The 27494-nt window shown below is 36.5% G+C and overlaps 2 protein-coding genes across 2 annotated transcripts; both read left to right on the top strand.

Annotated features, from left to right (window-relative positions):
- The first annotated feature begins 2262 nt into the window (after window positions 1-2262).
- LOC131634527 (copper-transporting ATPase RAN1-like) lies at window positions 2263-9295 on the top strand. The gene is made up of 9 exons (XM_058905197.1): window positions 2263-2678; window positions 4290-4904; window positions 5227-5656; window positions 6165-6490; window positions 6973-7031; window positions 7141-7483; window positions 7921-8103; window positions 8218-8475; window positions 8614-9295. The coding sequence occupies exons 1-9, from the start codon at window positions 2391-2393 to the stop codon at window positions 9088-9090; spliced, it is 2979 nt and encodes a 992-aa protein (XP_058761180.1). The 5' UTR covers window positions 2263-2390; the 3' UTR covers window positions 9091-9295.
- Window positions 9296-10772: 1477 nt separating this feature from the next.
- On the top strand, window positions 10773-11950 carry LOC131634530 (VQ motif-containing protein 22-like). Its single transcript, XM_058905200.1, has one exon. The coding sequence runs from the start codon at window positions 10875-10877 to the stop codon at window positions 11577-11579; it is 705 nt and encodes a 234-aa protein (XP_058761183.1). The 5' UTR covers window positions 10773-10874; the 3' UTR covers window positions 11580-11950.
- Window positions 11951-27494: the final 15544 nt, after the last annotated feature.

Below are 27494 nucleotides of genomic sequence, written 5' to 3'. Positions count from 1 at the left end.
ATAATAAAATAAAACAATCTCAAAAAATTTCATACATACATTTCGAATATTTTAAATAATAAATACAAATTAAAATATCAAAACATTAGTGGCATATTCAATAATCTAGATTATAACAACTAAATAATAATAATATACATCATGTAATAAACTGGACAGGTTTAGGGGTGGGTTCGGGTGGATAGCCGCGAGTACGGGTTATGTTGCCAAGCCTGATAAGAATAATTCACTCTTCTTGTAGTTTCTCATGATATCCATACCCACGATTCTTTTAGCTTCACCAAGATCTTTCATCTCAAATTTACTATTTAAAATCTCATCGAGCTTACTAATCTCGTTTTTGCTAGAGTTTGCCATCAGAATATCATCAGCATATAAAAGGAGGTAGATAGTGACTTTCTCGTTCCTTTTCAATATGTATACACAACTATCATAATTACTTTGTACAAAACCATGTTTAAGAAGAAATTCATCAAACCAATGATATCACTGCCTTGGGCTTTGTTTCAACTCATATAAAGATTTCTTCAATAAACTTACCTTAGCCTTATCATTTACAACCTTTAGGTTATTTTATGCAGATTGTCTCTTCAAGGTATCCATGCAAGAAATATGTTTTGACGTCCATCTGTTCTAACTCAAGATTATATTGATTTACAATTTCCATAAGTATCCTTATAGAATAATATTTTATCACAGGTGAAAAAATTTCATTGTAATCAATCCCTTCCACCTGAGAGAAACCCTTCGCTACAAGTCTTGCCTTAAACCTTGGTTCTTCAATTTTTGGAATACCTTCATTCTTCTTGAAAATGCACTTGCATCCAACCACCCTTTGTTTCTTAGGTAGTCTCACAAGCTATCAAGTACGGTTCTTCATCAATGAATTCATCTCATCATTTACTGCAATCAACCATCTTTCTCTATCTTTGTTTTTTAGTGCTTCCTTGAAGGTCTCTGGTTCTGAATCTTGCACCCCTGCAACCGCATTCAAAGCATAATAAATAAGATCAACATAATTGTACCTTTGGGGTGGTACAACCCTCCTCCTAACTCTATCATAAGCCAATTGATAATTAGGAGACATTATATGTTTTTCTTCAATAGTATTGGAAATAAGAGTTTCTACTACCTCCACGTCTCTAGTCTCACTAGTAGGAACCTCCCTCTCAAACTGAGTCTTTTCCACCTTAGTTTTTTATTCTTTAACATCCAATTATTTGCACTTCATCCCCATACGAGTCTCGTCAAAAGTAACATTCCTACTTATGTTAAATTTTGATCCTCCAAGTTCCATCTTCCATAATTTGTAAACTTTCACCCCTTCAGGATAACTAATGAAGACACATTTCACAACCCTAGCATCAAGTTTGTCTTATTTGATATGAGCAAACGCCTAGGCTCCAAAAATCTTCAAATTTGAGTATTCTACTGGTTTTCCATTCCAAACTTTCTTAAGTGTCTTGAAGTTTATTCTTGTGGATGTACATTTGTTGATCAATTCGACAGGATCTTAGCATGTAGTAGTCAAAAGCCTATAATGTTGTAGTCGAAGTATGCTCAAGTATGCAGTAGTCCAAATGCTAAGTTTGTTAGCATGTCGAATTGGACTTGTTTGTTAAGTCCAATTGTTTAAGTTGGCTTATTCACTAAGTTAGCTTGTGTAATGGATCTGCATGTAAAAACCTATTAGTTTAGTGTGATAATTTTCTTATAAATAACATACTAGTCTTTTATCATTGTAATTGTAAATCCTAATCTTGTTCCAAAGAGAAATCAAATAATCACAATTTATAACTAATTCATTATATTCTTCTTGCTTCTCTCTTTTCTACCTTTTTTTATTGAAAATGAACACCAATCTTTTACATACTAGTATAGGTGTAGGCTAATAAATATAAAATTTACTATTAAAAAAATCCTTTGTTGTGTGTGCCAAAAACATTGTAGCCCGTGCATGATCTAAATCGAAGATAATCTTCTCGTTATATCGGTCCAATCTATTTTAGAGATAAGTTTATACTAATAAATCTAAGTGTTACTAAAAGAAAATCTTTTCTTGTGTTTGCCAAACAAAGATAAGATGAAAAAATAAAAAAATAATTATAACATTTGTTATACGCACTCATAAAAAAAATACAAAAAATAATGGATATTGATTACGTTTCCATTTTTTATAGTTTATCATATTCTTACATCAAAAACGTGTTTAAAGTTATTTTCAAGAAGATCAGAATCATTTATTACGCAATTTTAATGAGATTAATAACTAAAGACAAAAAAAGTAATTATCAAGTATCAACCCAAATAAAAAGAGTCAACAAGAGTAGAGAATTTTTTCATCTTCCTCTTCGTTTGGGTCTTTCGATTCTCAATTTCCCACTACACCAATGGCGCATGCTGATGTGAGAGACTTACAGCTCACTTTTCTACCCGCCGGCCGGAAAATCACCGCCACCGATGACTCCGATGACTTGGAACATGCATTGCTCCTTGACTCCCGCGACGGAGTTGACGATGAGAGAAGAAGAATTCAGGTGAGAATCTCCGGTATGACATGCACCGCTTGCTCTAATTCCATCGAATCAGCTTTGAAAGCGGTTGACGGAGTTCTCAGTGCTTCCGTTGCTCTACTGCAGAACAAAGCTGACGTGGTTTTCAACCCTGCTATGCTTAAGGTTCTCTCTTTTTTCCTTCACTGCTCAACTTTTTTTTTTTACTGCAGTAATAATTTTAAAAACTAAATAAATTAAACGTAATCACTGCCGATTTTTTTTAAGGTGACCGTGCTACAGTACTCCTGTAACATTTATCTGATGACTTTGATAACTTGTACTCAATTCAACTCTTTGTAGCAGCTATTGATTACAATTATGTAAATTATCAACTAGTGGATTTTATGTGTAATTTCTTGGAAATGATACTCTCATGCTACATTTTCATGACGGGGCGGCCATAGTTTAGGTGCGCACCTAAAACCTTGGTATGTCCCGAAAAAATATGAGGCTCGGGGCGGGGCGGCATGTGGGCCTTGCTTGCAAAACAATTTGTTAATACCTGCGCCCGCAAAAGTCCGCAAAAAACGGGACGGGATTAGAGAGTATGAGCCTAAAACATTTGTTTGACATGCAAAAAATGTGGGCATAATGGCTATCCCCGGCGGGCCGAACCTGTTTTGCCACAAATTGTGCTATCACATTTTGTGAATATTTATGAAGAGAGAGACGCACACAATTCTATTTGTTTTAGATTTTGATAGAATTGATGTTTAGAGAATTGATTTTAAGAAATTGAGTTTGAAAAAATTGGTTAGTGTTTGATACTTTGATAATGATGTTTTAAAAGGGAGTTTAGAAGAATTTGTTTTCGTCTGGATGAAAAAAGTGGAATCACTTTAGATGTGTAAATATAAAGTATTTTGTATAGGTCCACTCCCATAAATGATTTTAGTCAACCCAAAAGTTAGGGTGGTGTTGCTTCCATATTCAATTCTCGTGGTCTCAAAATTGATATTTTTTTCCCACCTTGTTTTTGTAACCAAACACAATACACTAAAAATTGATTAAATACATTGAAAATAATCTCAACCAAACTGATTAATTAGTACACTATGCAATTTTGTATCTATAAAACTATAGAACATGTATATGAGAAAAAAAACAAAAGAATACAAAATTGGCTCGGTGTCAGGCATGGCCAGTAGTTCCCTCTCCCACGCCCAATCTTGTACCAGTGTTCTTTGTTATGCCTGTTCCTCTACTTTGAGAGGTGTATTTTTGCATTGGGATATAGGATTATAGGTAATCCCTATAATCTATACACAATACATTAATCAACTAACATGTGAACTAAAATTTATTTGATGCTTCTTCTCAGTTTTATCTCATGATAATTCATATAGAAACTTCAACTGATATGCGTCCTCCTATTTTTTTTTGTATACTGGTACTTTTGTAGTAGTACAAATGCCTTGATGCTCAAGTATGAAAATTGTGTTGCCCAGTAAGTGGGCTTCTTTCAACTATCTGGCTCTGCTACTATTTACAAATAATATCTTTCTTGAATAGCGAACTATACAGATGCACACTAATACCTGAAATGCCTGCCCTTATGTTACATATCCGTTGAGTAAAAAATAATAACAAATTAAGCCTTTCTTCATCCATTAGTATGCATCTGTGTAATTCACCATTCAAGAAAGAATTTTAATAAAATGTCTGTATGAATTACTACCAGAAGATTGTATTCAATAGACATTGAATTATATTCTGAAACTTGTCATATTCCAGGATGAAGACATTAAAAATGCAATTGAAGATGCAGGGTTTGAAGCAGACATATTACCCGAATCCAGCGGACTTGGAAATATTCCACATGAAACCCTGGTTGGACAGTTCACAATTGGAGGTATGACATGTGCAGCCTGTGTAAATTCCGTTGAAGGTATTTTAAGAAATCTTCCAGGGGTTAAAAGGGCCGTGGTAGCTTTGGCTACTTCGTTAGGCGAAGTCGAATATGATCCAAGTGTAATTAGTAAAGATGATATAGTCAATGCAATCGAAGATTCTGGCTTTGAAGCCTTGTTTGTACAGAGCAATGAGCAGGATAAAATAATTTTTGGAGTTGTTGGTGCGTACAGTCTAATAGATGCACAAGTCATAGAAGACATGCTTAGTAACATGAAAGGAGTAAGGCAGTTTAATTTTGACCGGATATCAGGTGAATTAGATGTTCTATTCGATCCTCAAGTTCTCAGTCCAAGGTCCTTAGTTGATGGGATCCACATGGAAAGCAATGGAAAGTTTGAATTACATGTTAAAAGCCCTTATTCAAGGATGGCTTCTAAGGATGTTGAAGAAACCTCATCTATATTTCGGGTCTTTATCTCCAGCCTTTTACTTAGTGTGAGTATTTATTTGATCTCAATTTACTTAACAATCTTATGATTTCTTTATATTTTCCTGTTTTTCTTTCTTCATATTCCTTTTCACGTGATCATGAATCACAATTTCTTTGGAGTATTTGAAATCACTTGCAAAATTACTGAATAACTTTCGATTCCAATCTGTATAAAGATAAATTACATAAGTTCTGTTAATTGCTATTCTAAAATTAAGAAATACACGTTGTCATCACATTCAATTACTGATATTGTGTTAGCATACCTTATGTTTTTATGTTCTTGTTTGATCTTTTGAATTGATTTTAGCTTGATGCATTTATCAGGTTCCTCTCTTCTTCATGAAGGTAGTGTGTCCTCATATTCCATTTATGTATTCCTTGTTACTTCGGCGATGTGGGCCTTTTCTCATGCGTGATTGGGTGAAATGGGCATTAGTTAGTGTCATCCAATTTGGAATTGGGAAGCGCTTTTATATTGCAGCTGGAAGGGCTCTTAGAAATGGTTCAACAAACATGGATGTCTTGATTGTTGTGGGAACTACCACTTCTTACGTTTATTCTGTTTATGCTCTTCTATATGGCGCTCTTACTGGATTTTGGTCCCCAACTTACTTTGAAACAAGTGCTATGCTTATAACATTTGTTTTATTGGGGAAGTATTTGGAAGTCCTTGCTAAGGGAAAGACATCTGATGCCATCAAAAAATTAGTAGAACTTGCTCCTGCAACAGCTTTATTAATTATTAATGATAAAGGTGCATATTACATTCATTTTCTATGTTTGTTCTCTTAGGTTGAAATATCATTTCTTTAAGGCTATGTTTGGGAGTTTGGAGGGGAGGGCTTCGAAAATTGATTTTTTTTAAAAATATAGAGAAATTTTAAAAAAAAATTTAAATTTTTTTTTTGTTTAGAATGATAAAATAATGTTTATCATTAATGTATATTTACTTTTTGAAATACTATAACAACAAAAATTATATTTGAACATTTTGTCTAAGCCCTCCAAAACCCTCTTTTAATACAAATTTTGAGTTCCCCCAAATTAGGGGTTTTTTGGTGTTATGAAGAAAATCAAATCCTCCAAAACCCTCCAAACTAAAATTTTTCTATTCTTTTCCCCCAATCCTTCCTATTTTTCAAAACCCTCCCCTCCCTTCCTCTCCAAACTCCCAAACATAGCCTAAGGGTACTTCTTTTCTAATGTTTTAGACTTCATCAATTAATTGACAATAATAACTAATAAGCATGTCGATTTTCTAGATGGTAAGTCTTTTGAAGAAAGAGAAATTGATTCTTTGCTTGTTCAACCTGGTGACACATTGAAAACTCTTCCTGGTACAAAGATTCCTGCTGATGGTATTGTTACTTGGGGCTCAAGTTATGTAAATGAGAGCATGGTAACCGGTGAATCTGTACCTGTTTTGAAGGAGGTGAATGGTTCTGTTATTGGGGGTACAATAAATATGCATGGCGTCCTTCACATTAAAGTTACTAAAGTAGGATCTGATACAGTTTTGAGTCAGATAATAAGTTTGGTTGAAACAGCACAGATGTCCAAAGCTCCCATTCAGAAGTTTGCTGATTATGTAAGTATTTGGGTCTTGGTTGTTGATCTTCATGTTCTACGGGAGTTACTTTTCATTGTGTACGTGTTTCTGTATGTAGAACTAAATTGCATCATTCCCACTTATGAAGAATACAATTTTAGACTGAAACATATCTTCTGTTCTGTAAAATATTCTTGCGATTGACCGGAGGTAGTTTTACGAGTGGTTTTTTCTGCATTTTTATTTAGTTATGCAAAACTTTCAAAATTTAGCATGCGTCAGCTTATAAAAGATACATTGAGTAGCTCGGAAACAACATTTGGTTAAGGTTGCATAGTTGGGGTAATATTTTGAAGGCTCTCTGATTGCTGAAAAATGTGCTGTTAAGGAATCAACTTAAGCTGTTTTTTTGCCTGTTCATTATGTTCTGAAAGTAGAATTTTTTTGCCGATTCAATAACATCCAGTAGTTGACGGGTTCACAAATGATATAAACTCGGGTATCGTTCTCTTGGCTGGCAGGTAGCAAGCATATTTGTTCCGACCGTTGTTTCTTTGGCCTTGTTGACATTTTTGGGTTGGTAAGTTCATTTTAACTGGTTTTGTTATATTGCTTAAAGTTGACTTCTATAATATGACCGAAATGTTTATTCCTAATTTTATCTTTAAATTTGAATTTTTTATCTGCAGGTATATTGCTGGAGCTGTTGGAGCTTACCCAGAAACATGGCTGCCAGAGAATGGAAATCACTTTGTGTTTGCCCTAATGTTCTCAATATCTGTAGTGGTGATTGCATGTCCATGTGCACTTGGCTTAGCAACACCAACAGCCGTCATGGTGGGAACAGGGGTTGGGGCTAACAATGGTGTATTAATTAAAGGAGGAGATGCCTTGGAAAGGGCTCAGGTGGTGAAGTATGTGATATTTGATAAAACAGGCACTCTAACTCAGGGAAAAGCCAGTGTTACTACTGCCAAGGTATTCACTGGAATGCAACGTGGGGAATTTCTTAAATTGGTGGCTTCTGCTGAGGTGAATTCTGTTTTTTTTGTCCATTGTTGTCTTTTCATTATACTGTCACATCTTCTCATTCCTCCCTTCCTCTTGTCACAGACTGCTTAACTTCTTTAACTGTGTTATCGTTAGAATTCAAAATTAGTGTCACCACGTCAAAATTGAGCCACTGCTGTGATTTCTGTCAATCACAATTAGGGCTACAAGGTTATATTTTGTGTTTAAATTATACAGTCCTAACCCTCACCTTCGCTACGCCCAAGCAACTATCCACTTATTAGTAAATATGAGCAATACACATCAGTTAAGGCATGCTGTCATGGGCATGGGATATGCAACAAGATTGGAGTAGATTTATTTTCTTATTTGTTTAATTTTTGGGAAAAACGTACTTTTCTATTTTAGAGGGATCAATAGCAAGTCAATAACTTATTTTATTTGTTTATATAATTCAGGCTAGCAGTGAACACCCATTAGCAAAAGCAGTATTAGCATATGCACGCCATTTTCATTTCTTCGATGATTCTTCAGCTACTACACAGAATGATGTGAAGTCTGGGTGGCTTTTTGATGTCACAGACTTCTCTGCTCTCCCAGGAAGAGGTGTTCGATGCTCTATAAACGGGAGGCTTATTTTGGTATTGTCACTTTACTATTGTTTTGTAATATGTCTGTCTTTGTATCAAAAATACGTTGAAATTAACTATTTTTCTGTAAAGAGTTTCTTATGAGAAGCAGCATATCCTCAACAGGTTGGCAACAGGACGTTGATGGTGGAAAATGATATTGATATTTCAAAAGAAGTGGAGAATTTTGTTGTTGAGCTGGAACGAAATGCGCAGACAGGGATACTAGTAGCATATGATAATATATTGATCGGAGCTTTGGGGGTTGCAGACCCACTAAAAAGAGAAGCTTCTGTGGTTATAGAGCGCCTCCAGAAAATGGGTGTCATACCTGTTATGGTTACAGGAGATAACTGGAGAACAGCTAATGCTGTTGCCAAGGAGGTCTGTATATAACAGTACCATGTTTCTTTTTGTGCTGGCTAGTAAAGCCTATTTTTCTGATAACTAGGATTATTTATTTCTCTGAACCAAAATTGACAATATTGTCAATCTTGTGATGACAAATGTTTTGCATGGCAGGTTGGCATCCAAGATGTGAGAGCAGAGGTGATGCCTGCGGGGAAAGCTGACATTGTTCGTTTATTCCAAATGGATGGAAGCATAGTTGCAATGGTGGGCGATGGTATCAACGATTCTCCAGCATTAGCTGCTGCTGACGTAGGCATGGCAATTGGGGCTGGAACTGATGTCGCAATAGAAGCTGCTAACTTCGTTTTGATGAGAAATAACTTGGAAGATGTGATCACAGCCATCCATCTTTCTCGGAAGACGTTTGATCGTATTAGATTGAATTACGTATTCGCAATGGCTTACAATGTTGTTGCTATACCAGTTGCAGCTGGGGTTTTATATCCTTCACTAGGTATCAAGCTGCCACCATGGGTTTCTGGTGCATGCATGGCTCTGTCTTCTGTAAGTGTTGTATGCTCTTCTTTGCTTCTTAAAAGGTATAGAAGACCCATACTTCCCACAGTTCCTGAAATAGTTGTAGAATAACAAGACTAGTGAAAACAATAGATTACACCTTGTAACCCCATTGTAAAGGACTTTTGATCGGAACTTGTAATTCCAGTTTTGTGCTTGTGCCTTCAGTTTCTGCATCTATAAGGGTGAGTTATTGTAATTGTAGCTGCCAATTGGTTGTAAACTTTATTGTGGTTTATTATTGGTGTAGAAATGTAGGTTCTCGCCGCTCTCGACACATCTACAAGTTCATCCATCATTACTTGTGCGTATCTTCTCCCTTGAAGCCAAATGTGTAGTTAATACAATTAATTTCAAGTGTTCACGAGTAAGTTATCCACCCCTTCTCAGTAGAGTTTTATTGGTAGAAACCTAAACCGAGTTACTACTAATAATCTATGGTTTGGCCTATTGGAAGCGCGGAAATTAGAGATGCTAATGAGCTGGGTATTATAATATTCGTCTCCATATTCATGGTTTTATAATATTCGTCTCTATATCCATGGTTTAAAAAGATTATCTAAGTTATACACGTACTTATACTGGTTTACCCGTTTTTTTAATAAAAAATAATATATAATTTATCATGTTGCTCTAAATTTTTAACAACATTAAAAAGAATAGAGGATGTTATCATTGAGTTAAGAAATAAACAAACATTTATGTTAAAATGCGTACAAGTTTAATAGTAAAATCGATAAATTAACATGAGTATATGATAATAAAATAAAAATATCTAAATATATATTGTGCGGGTATGAAACGGGTGGATACTAAGGTATTTGTATATGTACTCTCCTTATTTTAGTGGATAATTGTTTGTCTATATGAAATCTAATAATTGGTGGTCAAATAGCATAAATTTAATAATGGTTAATCCACCGGATTTTAATTAAGATTCCAATTAAGAATGTGTAGTTTGAACTAACTCAAACATACAAAATCGACTTGTCCGACGAAAATTTCTTACACTTATAAATACCATATACAAAATTAAAATAAAAAGGTAATACTATTTTTTTTAATGACAATTATAATATGATTCTCAATTTCTCATGCACAATCTCTTGCATGAAGTATGGACTAAGTAAAAATATTATCCCATGAAAAATATACATAAAAAAAGGTATAGGATAGGTATGTGCCATGGAAACGAAGACCAAGACTATACTACCCTACACTCACGTGCCTCTTGACTTCTTCTCCTACACTGTACATCACCTATAATTATAAATAATAATAAAAATATTTTTGTTTAATGCAACCATCAAGTTAATTGAAAATAAAACTTACATAAAGTTCATGAAGTACCTTACACGTTCATGCCAATTTTATATAATTTCACAGGAAACTTAATTAAATCAAATCAACAAGGTATGGAGGGTAGGTAGCTATAACACATATATCTCAGTTTATAATTTTCAACTTAACAGTACACATTTTTCTGACCAAACAAACACTAAGACCAACATATCAAACAAACACTCCCAAGAAATGATGTTATCATTGATTTTGATTTTGATTTCGTCACTAATATTATTAACTTTTCAATATACGTTCTTTCCTCGAACCACACTATTCTTTGTCTCTAAGTTTCTCCCCTATCACTATCAAAGAATAGTCAAATTTAGACATTTTTACTTTGACCATGAAAATTGACAATACTCACATACATATACACACAACACATAACACATAACACATAAACACAAACACTTAAACACTAAACAAAAACATGTTTCATTTCATTCTTTAAATATTCTAAGACTATGTCAAATTGTCAATAGAGTTATATTAAGTACTTGATCCTCCTCAATATGAGTAATACCACTATGACTGCTTCTGCTTCTACTGATCAATATTGGATGCAAATCTACCAACAACCTCTCATGGAAGATCATCATGCTATAGAAACTTTCTCTGATTCAACTGTCATGACAACAAATCCTCTTCCATCACAAACCATGGTTATGAGTCCAACAAATTCATACACAAACAACACTAGTGACCAATTGACACCAAAGGGCGGTAATGTATCCAAACCTATCAGAAGAAGATCTAGAGCTTCTAAGAGAACACCAACAACACTTCTTAATGCAAACACAACAAATTTCAGACAGCTTGTTCAACAATTCACAGGTTGTCCTAGTACTAGTCTGTCGTCGTCGTCGTTGTCGTCGCTAGGTGTTCGTAAAGGACCTATTACCTTAAACTTTCAACAAGGTAGTAGCAAACAGAATATTCAACATGATACATCATCAACTACAACAGCTAGGTTAATGCCACAGTTTAGTAGCACAGGTTATAATCAAGTTTCTAGGCCGTTTCCATTGAAGATGAATCAAATTCAAGTGGCTCAGCAACAGCAGAATGGTTATAATAACTCATATGATTATGTCAATAACAACAGTTTTGGTTCGAATTCGGGTAACATGGATGTTTCTGATGGATTGGTTGTGGATAATGATTTTGGTTTGCATGATCTATCAGTGAATGCATTCTCTAATGATACTTTTATGTAATGAAAATTATTGTTTAATTAAGTAGACTTAGTTATAGTTTGTTACTTTGTTTATTGTTGTATGAATTTTCACCTATAATTATAACAATAATGTATAAGGTCTTTTTTCTATGCTGGCTTTAATATCTTTGAATTCATCAGAAGAAAGCATGTGAGTGAGGTGTTGTAAGCTAGTGTGATTCATTCATATCTTGTAGGTTTGAATTGACTTGGATAGTTCAAAAGAAGTATACAGTTTTGGTCACCGGGGAGAGTTCGAGGTGGATTGGAATAGAATGGTGGGCTAGTTTTGGCTGCATCTGTAGCATAGTACTACTTTGAACAAAGTTCATCCTTATCTTTTTTGTTTTAATATTACAAGGTTTATTTAATATGTGTACAGATGTTCAATATATTAGATGGGCCTGGTTATTTAATCAACTGCTAAAATTGAATTCACTTCAATTATTAATGAGCAAGGCAGTGCAATGAACTCATAATAAAGTTATATACAACATTAGTTTTTATCCATCAAATAAATTATATCTAAATACAAATTTAGTTGAGTGATATTTGTTCTATACGGGAATCAGAAATATATGAAGATCGAATGAACTTGAATTTTAAATTGGTGGAGTGAGTTTATGGTACAGCGAAGCGGAGGTTGACCTACAAAATTAGTATTATAATACTTAAATCAGAGTGAATGAATTGAGAAAGTAGTTTGAGCATGTAAATGAGAGAGTACTTGAAATGACGTATGTTGGACTTTATATAGTGTGGGGGATAAGAGTCATATCGCGGGGGTCATCCAATTATATCTAACGGTGGATGATCCACCAAGGACGAGGATCAGATGTGGGTCTAATGGTTGTGAGCACACATGAAAAACAACAGACAGGTCCAAAACACACCCTATCATGAATAGAACATCCTCCACTTCTAGGGACCATTCATACAACAATATGAACTTCTCCAAGTTTAAAGAACTTTTCAGTAGGAACCACCTACCTTGCCCATAATCAGAAAGTATCTTCCCTAGGATCTCATCCAGAAAATAGAACAGGATGCCTACTCTGATACCAATTGAAACTATGGTATTTCAGGCTTCAGATGTCTTAGTCTTATGGCATGTTGAGACATCTGATCTGAACAACATACAAGCAAGGTATAACAATTCATAAACAATACTAAAAAGTAAATGAGCACAAAAAATTGTTAACCCAGTTCGGTATCAACAATACCTAATCTGGGGGCTACCAAACTAGGAAGGAAATCCACTATCAATAGTATCAATTCGAAGTTAAACAACCTCAGGTTTACAACTCCTCACTTGATCCCTATCCAGTGCAACTTCTACCTAAGAACCTCCTAGATAAGAGAACTCCTTCCAATCACCGCGGTGATGTCTCACACTAACGACCCACGTTATTGATATTGACGGCCCTTGACCACAATTGTCAAAAACAAGATTAATACTCACTTAACCAACAAATACTTAGCCAAGACACTTGACTAAGAACAATACTTAGAGTTTCTTAAAAGCTTCCTCCAAGAACAATAAGCAACTTTATGCTTCACAACTTAAGAGAGATAACAGAACCTTACAACTCAAGAAACACATTCCAACTCACATGTCGAGTGGATTACAAAACAACCAATCCTCATAGAGAGTGGTACAAACGACAAACCCTAGTATTTCTACATCTTGGACTCGTGCCTTTTCTAGGTTACAAGGCTTATATTTATAACTTTTTCCCAATTGAGTTTGGGCTTCAAAATCACAGCATATCAGCTGCTACAAATCAGCAGAAGATTCTGCAAAAAAATAGGTCTTCGATCAAATCTTCCTAAATTATCTCCATAATTAGAAATTGAATATTCTTCTTGATTCTGACTTGAATCTTCCATACCTTTAAAATCAGAGCCATATAGGACTACATAATATTCTCAGAATATTCTGCATCTGTTAAATCTTGAACTGATCCAACAATCCAGCCCAAACAGTCACAATGTTGAATGACTTCTATATAGGACATCTTGTCCGACATGTTGCTCCAAATGATAAAATATTTCATCTCAACATGTTTCTTCATAAAATAAGACTTCTTGCTCAACTTGTTCTTCTTAGCAAGTTAACACATCCTATTTAGCATATTGCTGCTATATTTGTTTTACTAAAATTAATGCCAATCAGCAAAATAGAGAATTAACACTTTCCATGATACTTCCTCTTCTTAATCAATCAAAAACCTTTTCCTTTTCATTTTTTTTCTTAATTCAACCTTTTCCTTTCTTAATTCAAAGATAACTTTCAAAATAAATTCCAACGCTTGATTCAACGTCAAGTCATTAATGCAAAAACCTCTTTTCTTAACCAAATCAAAAGATCAAGTGACAATTGGAGTACACCTCTTGAATACCTTGATCTTTTGGATTAAAATACATTAATTAAACAAGTACAACAAGTGACAAATGGACTCGCTTCCTTTTGAATACCTAGGTAAAAATGTGCTAGGAGAACTCCTATGCTCAAACCTTTACTAAGAGTCCGCAAATATCATTTTTTACCAACTTGGATAACAAGTGACGATTGGAATCACATCCTTTTGAATATTTTGGGTGAACAACGCGCTAGGAGCAGACCTATGCTCAAAATGTTCACTAAACATCCCTTTAAAAACCAATCAAGCCAAAAATAATTCTTCCCGAACTACGAATGCTCTGACTTTCCTATTGCACAAGGGAATACGTAGGCATAAGATGCGATGTATTGACGATCACAATAACAAAAAACCAAATCCTTTTCTTTTCTCTTTTATCAATTAATAATTAGAAGAACCCAAACATTACACTAACACTCATTCATAAACTAACTAAATGGGCCCCCATCGAGTACGATGGATGTGAGAGGTGTTAATACCTTCCCCTCGCATAACCGACTCTCAAACCCTAATTTGGTTGCGATGATCATCTTATCCATTTTTTCTTGTGGGTTTTACTCGATATTTCCCCTTTCATGTTTTGGAATAAGTAAAGACCGAGGTGACTCTATTTGTACCTCGAGCGTGCGATACGCTCGATGGTGCAATTTTTGGCCGTCCGTGACACTAGCACCTAGCCTTCTCAAGGAAACAACCATAATAATTTCCCGATAAACCTTGCTGACAATCCCAACAAGTTTAGTTCATCCTTATCGTGAAACCACTTCATCGCAATTGTAACACTCCAATTCTACCCGACAAATATTATAAAAATCAAAGTTATAAAATTTCCAACAAAACATGGGATGCTACACTTCAACTTAAAACAACGGTAGTCAATCACATTTCAATTAGTTACATAACACATAATTTCCGAATGAACCGATAATAACCTGTTTAGTTTTTAAAATAAAATAACTTTCATTACCACGCAGCGGATTCACAAAATTCAATTTAAAATGACATAATCTCTTGTCCAACTCAAAACAACTTCAAGACATCAAGTCTTTAATGAAAACAACTTAAAATTTCAGCAACAAAATAAAAACCAACAATAAAGAAAACACGCGTTCATCCCCCCGAGTGTTACGTATCAGAGCGACCAACACCTGATTTGAACTAATGAAGGTAAGTAGCTTTCACTCTGGATTACCTGCATGTTACCAACATATGGGTAACATTCAAACAGAAGGGGTGAGATATCGAACCATATAATTGAGTTTATGATAAATAATATAATAGATCAGATTATATAAAATCACCACTTCACGGTATCAACATCGCAATTCACTTCATTTCGCATCATTATATCCAACAAGCAATTCAAGTCACAATTCAAGTCACAGCACTTCACATCAATTGACACTTATGCATTATAAAATGTGACGCTAACTATGCACATGCATGTGGTACCAACAGGACTTCAGTCCCCATCACTAAATTTCCAATAAATAGAGGCATGAACAAGGCATAAGCCTTCATCGCAATTTGCCAGTCCAGGCCGTCGCAAAGTATGCAAATGTATGTGACTCAATAAATGCAACATTACATACTCAACAACAACAAATCTCACCGCAAGGCATACACCTACATCACTGTTATTACCAATAAATAGAGGTAATTCATCATCACTGTTGTGAATTTAATGCCACGAACAAAGTATAAAATAAGGGATGAATAAAGGACAAGGAAGAAGAGGAGAACACAGTATTGGTTATAACTGCTATTCTTTTACTTTCTCTTTAAAACAAGATTACAAGTTTACAAGAATAACAAATAACCTCTCTCACCCTAAATTAGGATTTGCAGCTTAGCAATGATGAGAGACTAGTATGCTATTTATAATAAAACCTAACATACTAACTAATGGGCTTTTTCCACAAGGCCCATTACACAAGCCAACTTAATAAACAAGCTAACTTAACAAATTAGGGTTTAAACACTAAAACCTAATTTAACATGCTAACAACCCTAGCATCTTCGACACAAGCATGTGAACAACCTTCGACTTCATGCTTAACCCTGTCGAACCAAGAAGCTACCCTTCGGCCATACTAGAGTTCGATCCAATATCTCACAAATATCCACCTTGGATCTAACTCTACAACATCAAGAGAACAAACTAGCTTTCTTCATGTAGCTTTATCAACTGCATACAATGGAAAAACTTGCAACTCGGCAATGTCTTGGTGATCATATCAACAGCATTATCTTCAGTCGAAACCTTCAGCACTTGGACTTCTCCGCGCTCGATTACTCCTCTGACGAAATGCAGCCTCACATCAATGTGCTTAGTTCGCTCATGATAGGCTGAATTCTTTGACAGGTGTATTTCACTTTGACTATCACATTTAACAGTGATACCTCAACCTTGAAGTTTCAGCTCCTTCGCAAAACCTTCAAGCCACAACGCTTCTTTCACAGCTTCAGTTAAGGAAATATATTCCGCTTCAGTGGTTGATAGAGCAACAACCTTCTGAAGTGTTGCTTTCCAACTAATTGTTGTGCCAAACATAGTGAAAACATATCCAGAAATAGATTTTCTGGAATCCATACAACCTGCATAATCAGAGTCGACATATCCTTCGATTACTGCTTTACTATCTTCACCCAAGGCTCCACCATAAATTAAGACTCTATTCAGAGACCCATTTATGTACCTTAAAATCCACTTCAATGCTTGCCAGTGAGCCTTTCCAGGGTTCCCCATGTACCTGCTTACAAGACTTACTGCATATGCTATGTCGGGTCTAATACAGACCATAGCATACATCAAGGAACCAACTATATTAGCATATGGGATGCTATTCATATAGGCTCTTTCGACATCAGTACTGGGACACTGATCAATACTCAGCTTGAATTGAGGGTTTGTTGGAGTCACAACTGGATTCGAATTCGACATACCAAACTTTTCAAGAATCTTCCGTAGATATGCCTCTTGAGATAGGCATAACTTCGACTTCTTTCTATCTCTTCGAATGTCAATTCCAAGAATCCTGGAAGCAGCTCCCAGATCCTTCATATCGAACTCCTTATTAAGTTCAGCCTTCACCCTCATCGCATCTTCGACACTATTGCTTGCTATGAGAATATCATCCACATAAAGCAACAAAATAACAAATGAATTACCAGGTCGAAATCTGAAGTAAACACAGTGGTCGAACTCACTTCTAATGAAACTTATCTGTGCCATGAACTTGTCGAATCTCCTATTCCACTGTCGAGGAGATTGTTTCAGCCCATATAAAGATCTTTTTAGCTTGCACACATAATCTTCCTTTCCCTTTTCGACACACCCTTCAGGTTGCCTCATCAGGATCGTTTCATCTAAATCACCGTACAAGAACGCAGTCTTCACATCCATCTGTTCCAGTTCAAGGTCGAACTGTGCCACCATGGCAAGCAACATTCGAATGGACCTATGCTTCATAACAGGAGAGAACACATCATTGAAGTCGACACCTTCTTTCTGAGTGAAACCCCTAGCAACTAACCTTGCCTTGTATCTTTTCGACGTCACTCCTTCAATTCCTTCCTTAACTTTGAAAATCCATTTACAGCTGACTAACCTTGCCCCAGCAGGTTTCTTGATCAGTTCCCAAGTGTGATTATCATGAAGAGATTTCATCTCATCATCCATGGCCTTCAGCCATTCAGTCTTATTTTGACTCCTCATAACTTCCTTGTAGTCTCTAGGTTCTTCGTCTAGAACCTCACTTGCAGAGATTAAGGCATAAGCTATAAGATCTGCATACCCAAGCCTCTGAGGTGCCTTTATGACTCTTCTCGACCTATCTCTCGACAATAGGTAGTCATCGTCAGTTTCCTCAACTTCCTCAGCATCTTCTGCTTCTTCTTTGACTTCATCAGGGATATGCAATTCAGCATCAACATGCTCCACCTCAACAGGAATCTCTACCTGTTCCAGCTCTTCGTCAGATGTCTCTGTACTTCAACCAACATCATCAGTTTTCTTAAAAGCCATTTCAGCTTCATTGAAAACTACATCTCGACTGGTGATACACCTCCTGTGACCTGGCTCTAGGCACCATAGCCTATAAGCTTTGACTCCTTCTGGGTATCCCATGAACATGCATTTCAGAGCTCTAGGTTCGACCTTGTCTTGCCTAATGTGAGCATAGGCTACGCAGCCAAATACTCTCAGTTTGTCGAGATCTGGTGGATGTCCCGACCAAACTTCTTCAGGTGTCTTCATATCTAACGCTGTCGAAGGACATTTGTTTATTAGATATGTTGCTGTCGAAACAGCCTCAGTCCAGAACACCTTCTTTAACCCAGCACTAGTCAACATACATCTGACTCTCTCCAAAATAGTTCGATTAAACCTTTCAGCCAAACCATTTTTTGTGGAGTACCGGCAGTATTTCTATGCCTTGCAATACCAGAGGCAGCACAAAAACTGTCGAATGCCTCATTGCAAAATTCAAGGCCATTGTCGGTTCTCAACCTCTTGACCTTTCTGCCAGTTTGATTTTCAACCAGAGTCTTCCAACTTTTGAAATTCTCAAAAGTTTCATCCTTAGTTTTCTGGATGAATACCCATAATTTTCTGGAATAATCATCTACTATGGATAGAAAATACCTTGCTCCTGAATGTGATAGACACCTTGCAGGCCCCCAAAGATCAGCATGGATGTAGTCAAGGGATCCATGTATTCTTTGTTTGCCTTTGTTGAACTTCACTCTGCAAGATTTTCCAAGTACACAGGGTTCACAAAACTTCAGCTTTTCGACTTTGTCTCCACCAAGCAGATTTTGTTTCCCTAATTCGACCAGACCCCTTTCACTGACATGGCCCAATCTCATGTGCCAGATTTCTGTTTTCGACAAAGGTTTCGTGGATGCAACATTTATCAAACCACTTACAACTTCAGCCTCAAGGGTATACAAGCCTTGTTTCTTCACGCCTCTCAAGACTTCCTTCGAACCCTTCATGACTCTTAGGATACTTTTCTCTCCTTGGAAAACAAATCCTTTCTTTTCGAATTCACCAAGAGAAAGCAGATTTCTCTTCAAATCAGGAACATACCTGACTTCAGTCAACAACCTTATTGACTCATCATGGAACTTGAATCTCACAGATCCAACACCTGCAATCTTGCAAGCCTTGTTGTTTCCCAGCAATACTGATCCACCATCTTGATCACATAATTCCTCGAACAAGTCTTTGTTTGGAGTCATGTGCCAAGTGCAACCTGAATCCATAATCCACTCCTTCTTAGAGTCACTACTTGAAACCACAAGAACATTAGATGATTCGAAATCATCTTGAACAATGGCAGCGTTGCCATTATCCTTACCTCCATGATATTTCAGGCGTTCAGGGCACACCTTTCTTGTGTGACCCTCCTTCTTACAATGGTAGCATCGAATGCCAGATGCTTCGCCACTGTAAGACTTCGACTGACTTTTGCCTTTCTTCTTGTCGAACTTACCATCCTTTCATAAGAGTTTTCCTTTAACGACCAAACTTTCGCCAACAGTCGAAGGTTTATGCTCCTTTCATTCATTCAAGTCCTTAGAGTACAAGGCTGATTGAACTTCTTCAAACGTCAAGGACTCCCTTCCATACAAGAGAGTTTCTTTGAAGTGAGCATGTGATCGAGGCAAAGAACACAATAGTAACAGCGCTTGATCTTCATCATCGATCTTCACATCAATATTTTCAAGATCAAGAATCAGCTTGTTGAACATATCCAACTGCTCAGCCAATACTTTGTCTTCAATCATCTTGAATGAATACAAAGCTTGCTTCAGGTAGAGTCGATTTACCAGCGATTTGGTCATATACAAACTTTTAAGTTTCACCCATAACCCTGATGCCGTCGTCTCCTTTGATACCTGCCGAAGAACCTTATCACTAAGGCTCAACAAAATTGCGCTGTGTGCTTTCTCGATCATATTCGTCTTCTCCGCTGCCGTCAATTCTGCATTCATGGCTGCCTCTCCCTTCAACGCTTCCAAACAACCCTGCTGAACCAGTAGGACTTTCATCTTCAAGCGCCACAGACCGAAATCATTCACTCCGGTGAACTTTTCAATCTCATACTTTGTTGAAGGCATCTTCTCCACGCTCACCGCACCAATTTGTTGTGAATTCAATGCCACGTACAAAGTATAAAATAAGGGATGAATAAAGGACAAGGAAGAAGAGGAGAACACAATATTGGTTATAACTGCTATTCTTTTACTTTCTCTTTAAAACAAGATTACAAGTTTACAAGAATAACAAATAACCTCTCTCACCCTAAATTAGGATTTGCAGCTTAGCAATGACGAGAGACTAGTATGCTATTTATAATAAAACCTAACATACTAACTAATGGGCTTTTTCCACAAGGCCCATTACACAAGCCAACTTAATAAACAAGCTAACTTAACAAATTAGGGTTTAAACACTAAAACCTAATTTAACATGCTAACAACCCTAGCATCTTCGACACAAGCATGTGAACAACCTTCGACTTCATGCTTAACCCTGTCGAACCAAGAAGCTACCCTTCGGCCATACTAGAGTTCGATCCAATATCTCACAATCACAATAATTCTTACAACTTCACATTATCAACAACAACGGCCGCACAACAACAATAACAACTACACTGGCCATAAGCCTACAACCTGTTATCTGCCAATAATCAAAGGCAATACCATAAATTAAATCATCACCTGCAATTTACATCAACAATATTCACTTTACAACAACTTGATATAATTCCTCGGTTTTCAACCAAAATATTCGCAACACTCCATGTGATTAATCGAACAATTAACTACTTTCTGCTAAATAATTTTCCGCTACAGTTACTGATAACTTTCGGTTCTACTATATTAGTCAGTACTGTTATTAATCATTTATTTCAGTAACACTAATTTATGTAACACCCTTCTAAACCCCCGCAGATTATTTAATAAGTTCCGAGTAAAACATGTACAAGGGCATTACAACTTGAAAATATTTGAAAACATTCAATCATGCCATGCCTTTGAGGAACATAAAACAATGTTATTCAGCAAACATGTTTAACACATCAGAATAGTTTCAAAATCTAAATAACTCAAAACGATCAATATTCATCACCAAAGAGTCATCGACTCGTAATCCAATCAGAATAATCCAAATAACTGAAAATAAGAGTTTATAAAAATAACTCTAAAACAAACGTTCCCCAGTGTTACAAGACCAGAGCATGACACCGACACGGCGTAACTATAAGAACTACTCTACGAGCAATCCTCACCAAAATGAATGCTGCTACTCCTCAATCTAAAAAATGTCAATAGTAAGGGTGAGTCTTATTCGCAATTAACAAATGTTATAAGTTTATAAACAATAAAACTTCATAAGCATATTATTCACCCAATTGTAATATATTCAGATTTACAGCAGCATTCATCAATCACAACAAATATATTTAATCACATCACCATGAAATAACACTGGAATTCTTCCAATTATGTTATAACAACATATATGTAATATACTGACACTATGCATCGGGTACCAATTCGTCATGGGATTAACCCATCCAAGTGATCTAAACATCACCGAGATACGGACTAGTCAGCACTAATTACACACTATGGAAATTATGCCATCACTGATCCAAAACATCACCGGGATTCAACCACCAAATGATTATGAATGCATGCAAAAACATCTAACATACTTACCATCATCACCAATCACGATGAACAAATCATCTTAACACCACATCACTGAATTTAGTATGTTCATGTTTAGCATTATTAAATAATCAAATATACATAATCACACTTAATATCATATAAATATCACCTCAATATCATAATATATCATCACCATATTATCACATTGAAACAATTCGCATACATGCACATAATGTATAATTTCACCGAGATAATAAAAATTGGGATTTTAAAATAAAATCGAGCCTCTTCCCATTTCACCATTTTATAAAATAAATTATTTAATTATCTTCACAATGCTCGAAACGACACTTAAAACGGATACACGGTTCAAAAGTTACGAATAAAACAAGTATTTTTCAAAAACACAATAGTGGTAACCAATTACCTCAATAGAGTAACCGGTTATTGCCTGACGGAATAACCAAAAATCCTATTCGTAACAGCGGTAACTGGTTACCTCAAATGGAGTAACTGGTTACTACCTCCCAGACAGCCCAACAACACAAAATGCAACACACCGGTTACCACCTCTCAAGTAACTAGTTACTTCACAACGAAAAGGCCTCCCTCTCCTACATAACGTCAGGTAATCGGTTAACACCTCAGGTAACCGGTTACCACGTACCTGCAACCCAAAAAAATCACTTTTGACAGCACTTTTCCATTTCAAACTCAAACCAATTCGTGTCAAAATGATTACCACATCAAAGCAGTACCAATTCACATATTATAGCACAATTCTAACATGTTTTAGGAGTCATTTAACATCATACACAATCATCATCATCCAATTTCATCAAAATCACTCAAAACCCTAAGAATCCCAAACCTAACATGCATCCCAATTGAAACAAACAAGAAACCAATTCAATCCTATTCTCCACAAACTAATAAAAGATAATAATCGAAAGAGTCCTCCCTTACCTTAGCTAAAAGTCTTGAATCTTCCTCTTTCTCTTCCTCTGCTCTTTCACGTGTTCTTCGTTATTCTCCTCTTTTGCTCTTTTCCTTCTATTTTTTCTTCTTTTCTCAAATTCCTTGTTTTATGAAAATTAGAGTCCAACTTAGTAAAAGGCCTAACCATTAACACCTCCCATTTACTAATCACCACCTTGGCCCAATTACTCTATTTTCAAAATTTCTCTAATTAATTCACAAAATTTACAATTAATTCTAAATAATTAATTTAAATTCTATTTAAATTAATAAATGAAAAATATGGGGTGTTACAACTCTCCCCCACTAAAAGACTTTTCGTCCTCGAAAACGTACCTCAAGTAAAAAGTTCAGGATAGGAGCCATTCATCTGACCCTCCAACTCCCAAGTAACATTACCACCTGCTGGTCCTCCCCACGCTACTCTGACCAACGCTATCTCTATACCCCGCAACTGCTTCAACTTTTGATCTTCAATTCTCACAGGCAATGTCTCAATAGTCAAGTTGTCATTCACTTGTACATCATCCACTTGGATCACATGAGAAGGATCCGCAATGTATTTCCTCAACTGAGACACATGGAATGCATCATGCAAATTTGCAAGCATCGGAGGTAAAGCAATACATTAGGCCACCTCCCTAACTCTTTCCGTAATCTGAAACGGACCAATAAAACACAACGTCAACTTCTTTGACTTCAGCACTCGACCAACACCAGTCATAGGAGTAACTATCATAAATACATGATATCCCTCTTGAAATTCAAGTGTTCTCCTTCTCTTATCATGATATCTCTTCTGATGATTCTGAGAAGCTGTCATCTTCTCCTGAATCATCTTAATCTTTTTTGTAGTCTGTTGAACAATTTCTGGTCCAATCACAGAACTTTCACCAGATTCATACCAACATAGGGGCGTCCTACACCTCCTACCATACAGAGCTTCAAACAGAGTCATACCAATTCTTGAATGATAACTATTGTTGTAGGTAAACTCAATCAAAGGTAGATAACTATCCTAAGCACCACCTTTCTCTAACACACAAGCACGCAATGGATCTTCTAACAACTGAATCGTCCTCTCTGTCTGACCATCAGACTGCCGATGATAAGAAGAACTCAATCTCAACTTAGTACCCAAAGCCTTCTGCAAACCTTCCCAAAATTTATATGTAAATCTTGGATCTCTATCTGACACAATACTCGAAGGAATACCATGTAGGCTAACAATCTTATCAATATATAACTGAGCTAACTTCTCCATCGAATAATCCATTCTCATTGGTATAAAATGAGCAGACTTCGTCAATCTATCCACAATAACCCAAATAGCTTCACAATTCTTCACCGTCCTCGGCAAACCAGAAACAAAATCCATAGATATGCTATCCCACTTCCATCCAGGAATAAACAACGGTTGTATAACTCCATACAACTTTTGATGTTAAATCTTCGACTTCTGGAAAGTCAAACAAGAATAAACAAACTCGGCAATTTCTTTCTTCATTCCAGGCCACCAAAATAACTTTTTCAAATCATGATACATCTTGGTGGCACCAGGGTGAATACTCAATCCACTATGGTGTCCTTCTTCAAGAATACTCTTCCTAAGCTCAGCAACCTCAGGAACACATACACGATCACCAAACCTCATTATACCATTCTCATCAATTCGAAAATCACCTCCTTTACCTTGGTTAATCGAAGTCAGTCTATCAACTAACTCAACATCCATTTTCTAACCCGCTCTAATCTCATCAAGAATACCACTCGTCAGCTTTAGCATACCCCATTTAACACTATTAGGAGTACCTTCACATACCAAACTCAAATCTCTGAATTATTCAATTAAATCCAATTCTCTCACCATTAGCATAGACATATGTAAAGACTTCCTACTCAATGCGTCAGCAACAATGTTCGCCTTACCCAGATGGTAATTCAGCCCAAAATCATAATCTTTAAGGAACTCTAACCATCTCCTTTGCCTCATATTAAGCTCTTTCTGATAAAAAAGATACTTCATACTCTTGTGATTACTGAATACTTCAAACCTCAAACCATATAAATAGTGTCTCCACAACTTCAACACAAAGACTACGGCTGCCAACTCTAAATCACGAGTCAGATAATTCCTTTCATGCACTTTAAGCTGTCTCGACGCATAAGCCACTACTTATTGATTTTTCATTAGCACACCACCTAATCCCAACAACGAAGCATCACAACATACTACAAAAGATTCCACCAGATTCGGAAAAATCAAGATCGGCGCACTAGTCAGCCTTCTCTTTAGCTCTTGGAATCCTTCTTCACACTTCGAATCCCAAATAAATGCTTGACCCTTCCTTTTCAATTTAGTTAACGGCAACTCTAACTTTGAAAATCCTTCTATGAACTTCCTGTAGTAACCTGCAAGACCAAGGAAACTACGAATCTCGGAAACTAACTTTGGAGCTTCCCACTGAGATACCGCTTCTACCTTCATAGGATCTACGACAATACCATTCCTGGAAATTACATGGCCAAGAAAGCTTATTTCACTTAACCAGAACTCGCACTTCGACAACTTTGCATAAAGTTTCTTCTCTTTCAACAATTCCAAGACAACTCTAAGATGTTCTGCATGCTCTTTTTCGTTCTTGGAATATATTAGAATGTCATCGATAAATACTACCACAAATTTATCGAGGTAAGGATGAAAAATCATATTCATATATTCCATGAAAACACCGCGTGCATTAGTTACTCCAAATGGCATTACTGTATACTCGTAATGACCATACCTCGTTCTGAATGCAGTTTTCTGAATATCGCCCGCCTTCACACGAATTTGATGATACCCAGACCTCATATCAATTTTACTAAACACACATGCTCCGACCAGTTGATCTATCAAATCATCAATCCTCAGCAACGGATACTGATTCTTGACACTCACTTTATTCAGCTGTCTATAATCCACACATAATCTCATCGAACCTTTTTTCTTCTTTACTAACAACACCGGCGCACCCCACGGCGAAACACTGGGACAAATGAATTCTTTCTCCACCAACTCTTCTAATTGACTGTTCAACTGAGCCAACTCAGATGCCGATATACGATAAGGCGCCATCGACACAGGACTAGTTCCAGGAATCAATTCAATAGTGAATTCCACTTCTCTCTCAGGTGGAAATTCTCTAACATCTTTTGGAAAAACTTCCGAAAAATCTCTCACAATTGGTAATTCATTGCTTACTGCTTTTCCTTTCACTTCCATTGATGCAAACAATATGAACACATCAGACCCATCTTTAACCGCTTCGTCCACCTGCCTAGCTGCCATTGCCAAATCCTCAACACTGACAGCTTCCGGAAAGATAACTGTCTTCGTAAAACAATTGATATAAACCCGGTTGAATTACAACCAGTTCGTTCCCAGGATAACATCAAGTTATTCAAACGGAAGGCACACTAAGTCCATTCCGAACTCCCTACAAAAAATATCAATCGGGCAATTCAAGCAAGCAAATGAAGTAGTCACTGAACCCGACGCAGGAGTGTCAATAACCATACTACCATTTATATCGGATATTTCCAAATTCAATCTTTTCGCAAAATCCAAAGAAATAAACAAATGAGTCGCTCTAGTATCTATAATTGCAATTAAAGGCGTTCCATAGATAAAACACATACCTTTAATCAATCGATCCTTTTGAGTAGTCTCTGACCCAGAAAATGCAAAGACTTTTCCACCAGCTTGATTCTTCTTCGATTTCGTGCACTATGGACTGATATGACCTTCTTCACCATAATTGTAGCAAGTCACGGTCTTCATTCTATAATCTGCAGCAATATGACCCGCTTTACCATACTTGAAGCACTTATTCTCTCCACTCTTGCACTCATTCCTACAATGTCCAGTTTCACCACAATTATAGCACCTAACAGGAGCACTAGAGTCTCCCCAACTAGGCCTTTTCCAATCACCAGCTTTTGGATTTCCTTTACCAAATGGCTTACCTCGGTCCATAAGTTTCTTACCTCTCTTATCAACCAACTCGCGAGAGTGGGATGACTTCAGCTTAATGTTATCCTCCTCAAAGATCCTACTACAATCCACCAAATCGGCAAACCTACGAATCCTCTGATATCTGATACCTTGCTTGATCTCATCACGAAGGCCATTCTCAAATTTGATGCACTTCGAGAATTCACTAGCCTCATCATAGTTGTAGTGGGTGTAGTACTTAGCGAATTCCACAAATTTAGAAGCATACTCTGGTACTTTCACATTACCCTGCTTCAGCTCAAAGAACTTAATTTCCTTTCTTCCCCGAACATCTTCAGGAAAGTATCTCCTTTGAAATTTTCTTTTGAATACAACCCAAGTAATCGCCACTCCGTCAGCATCCAGTTCAGCTCTAGTATCAACCCACCAGTCATCAGCCTCCTCGGATAACATGTGAGTACCATACCTCACCTTCATATTCTCAGCACAATCGATAACCCGAAAAATCCTTTCGATTTCCTTCAGCCACTTCTGAGCACCTTCAGGATCATGAATGCCTTTGAACAATGGAGGATTGTTCCTTTGAAAATCTCCCAGTTGTCTGTTAGCACCAATTCCTGCTCCGTTGAGATTTTCTCCCAACACACAAGCAATCATACCCAAAGCCTCAACAATTGCGTCATCGTTTCTCCCACCTCTTCCAGCCATTATTCTGCTAAATCAAAAAATAATCTCCATTAGAATAAAAGTATCGACAATGGTAACCTTCACTAGTCATATACACAGGGATAACTGACACTAAGACTCTGGTCACACGACCGACTAT

Source organism: Vicia villosa, unplaced genomic scaffold, assembly GCF_029867415.1.
Source record: "Vicia villosa cultivar HV-30 ecotype Madison, WI unplaced genomic scaffold, Vvil1.0 ctg.001311F_1_1, whole genome shotgun sequence".
Lineage (NCBI taxonomy): Eukaryota > Viridiplantae > Streptophyta > Magnoliopsida > Fabales > Fabaceae > Vicia > Vicia villosa.
Note: the sequence above shows the minus strand (reverse complement) of the source record. Positions and strands in the feature narration are given on the sequence as shown.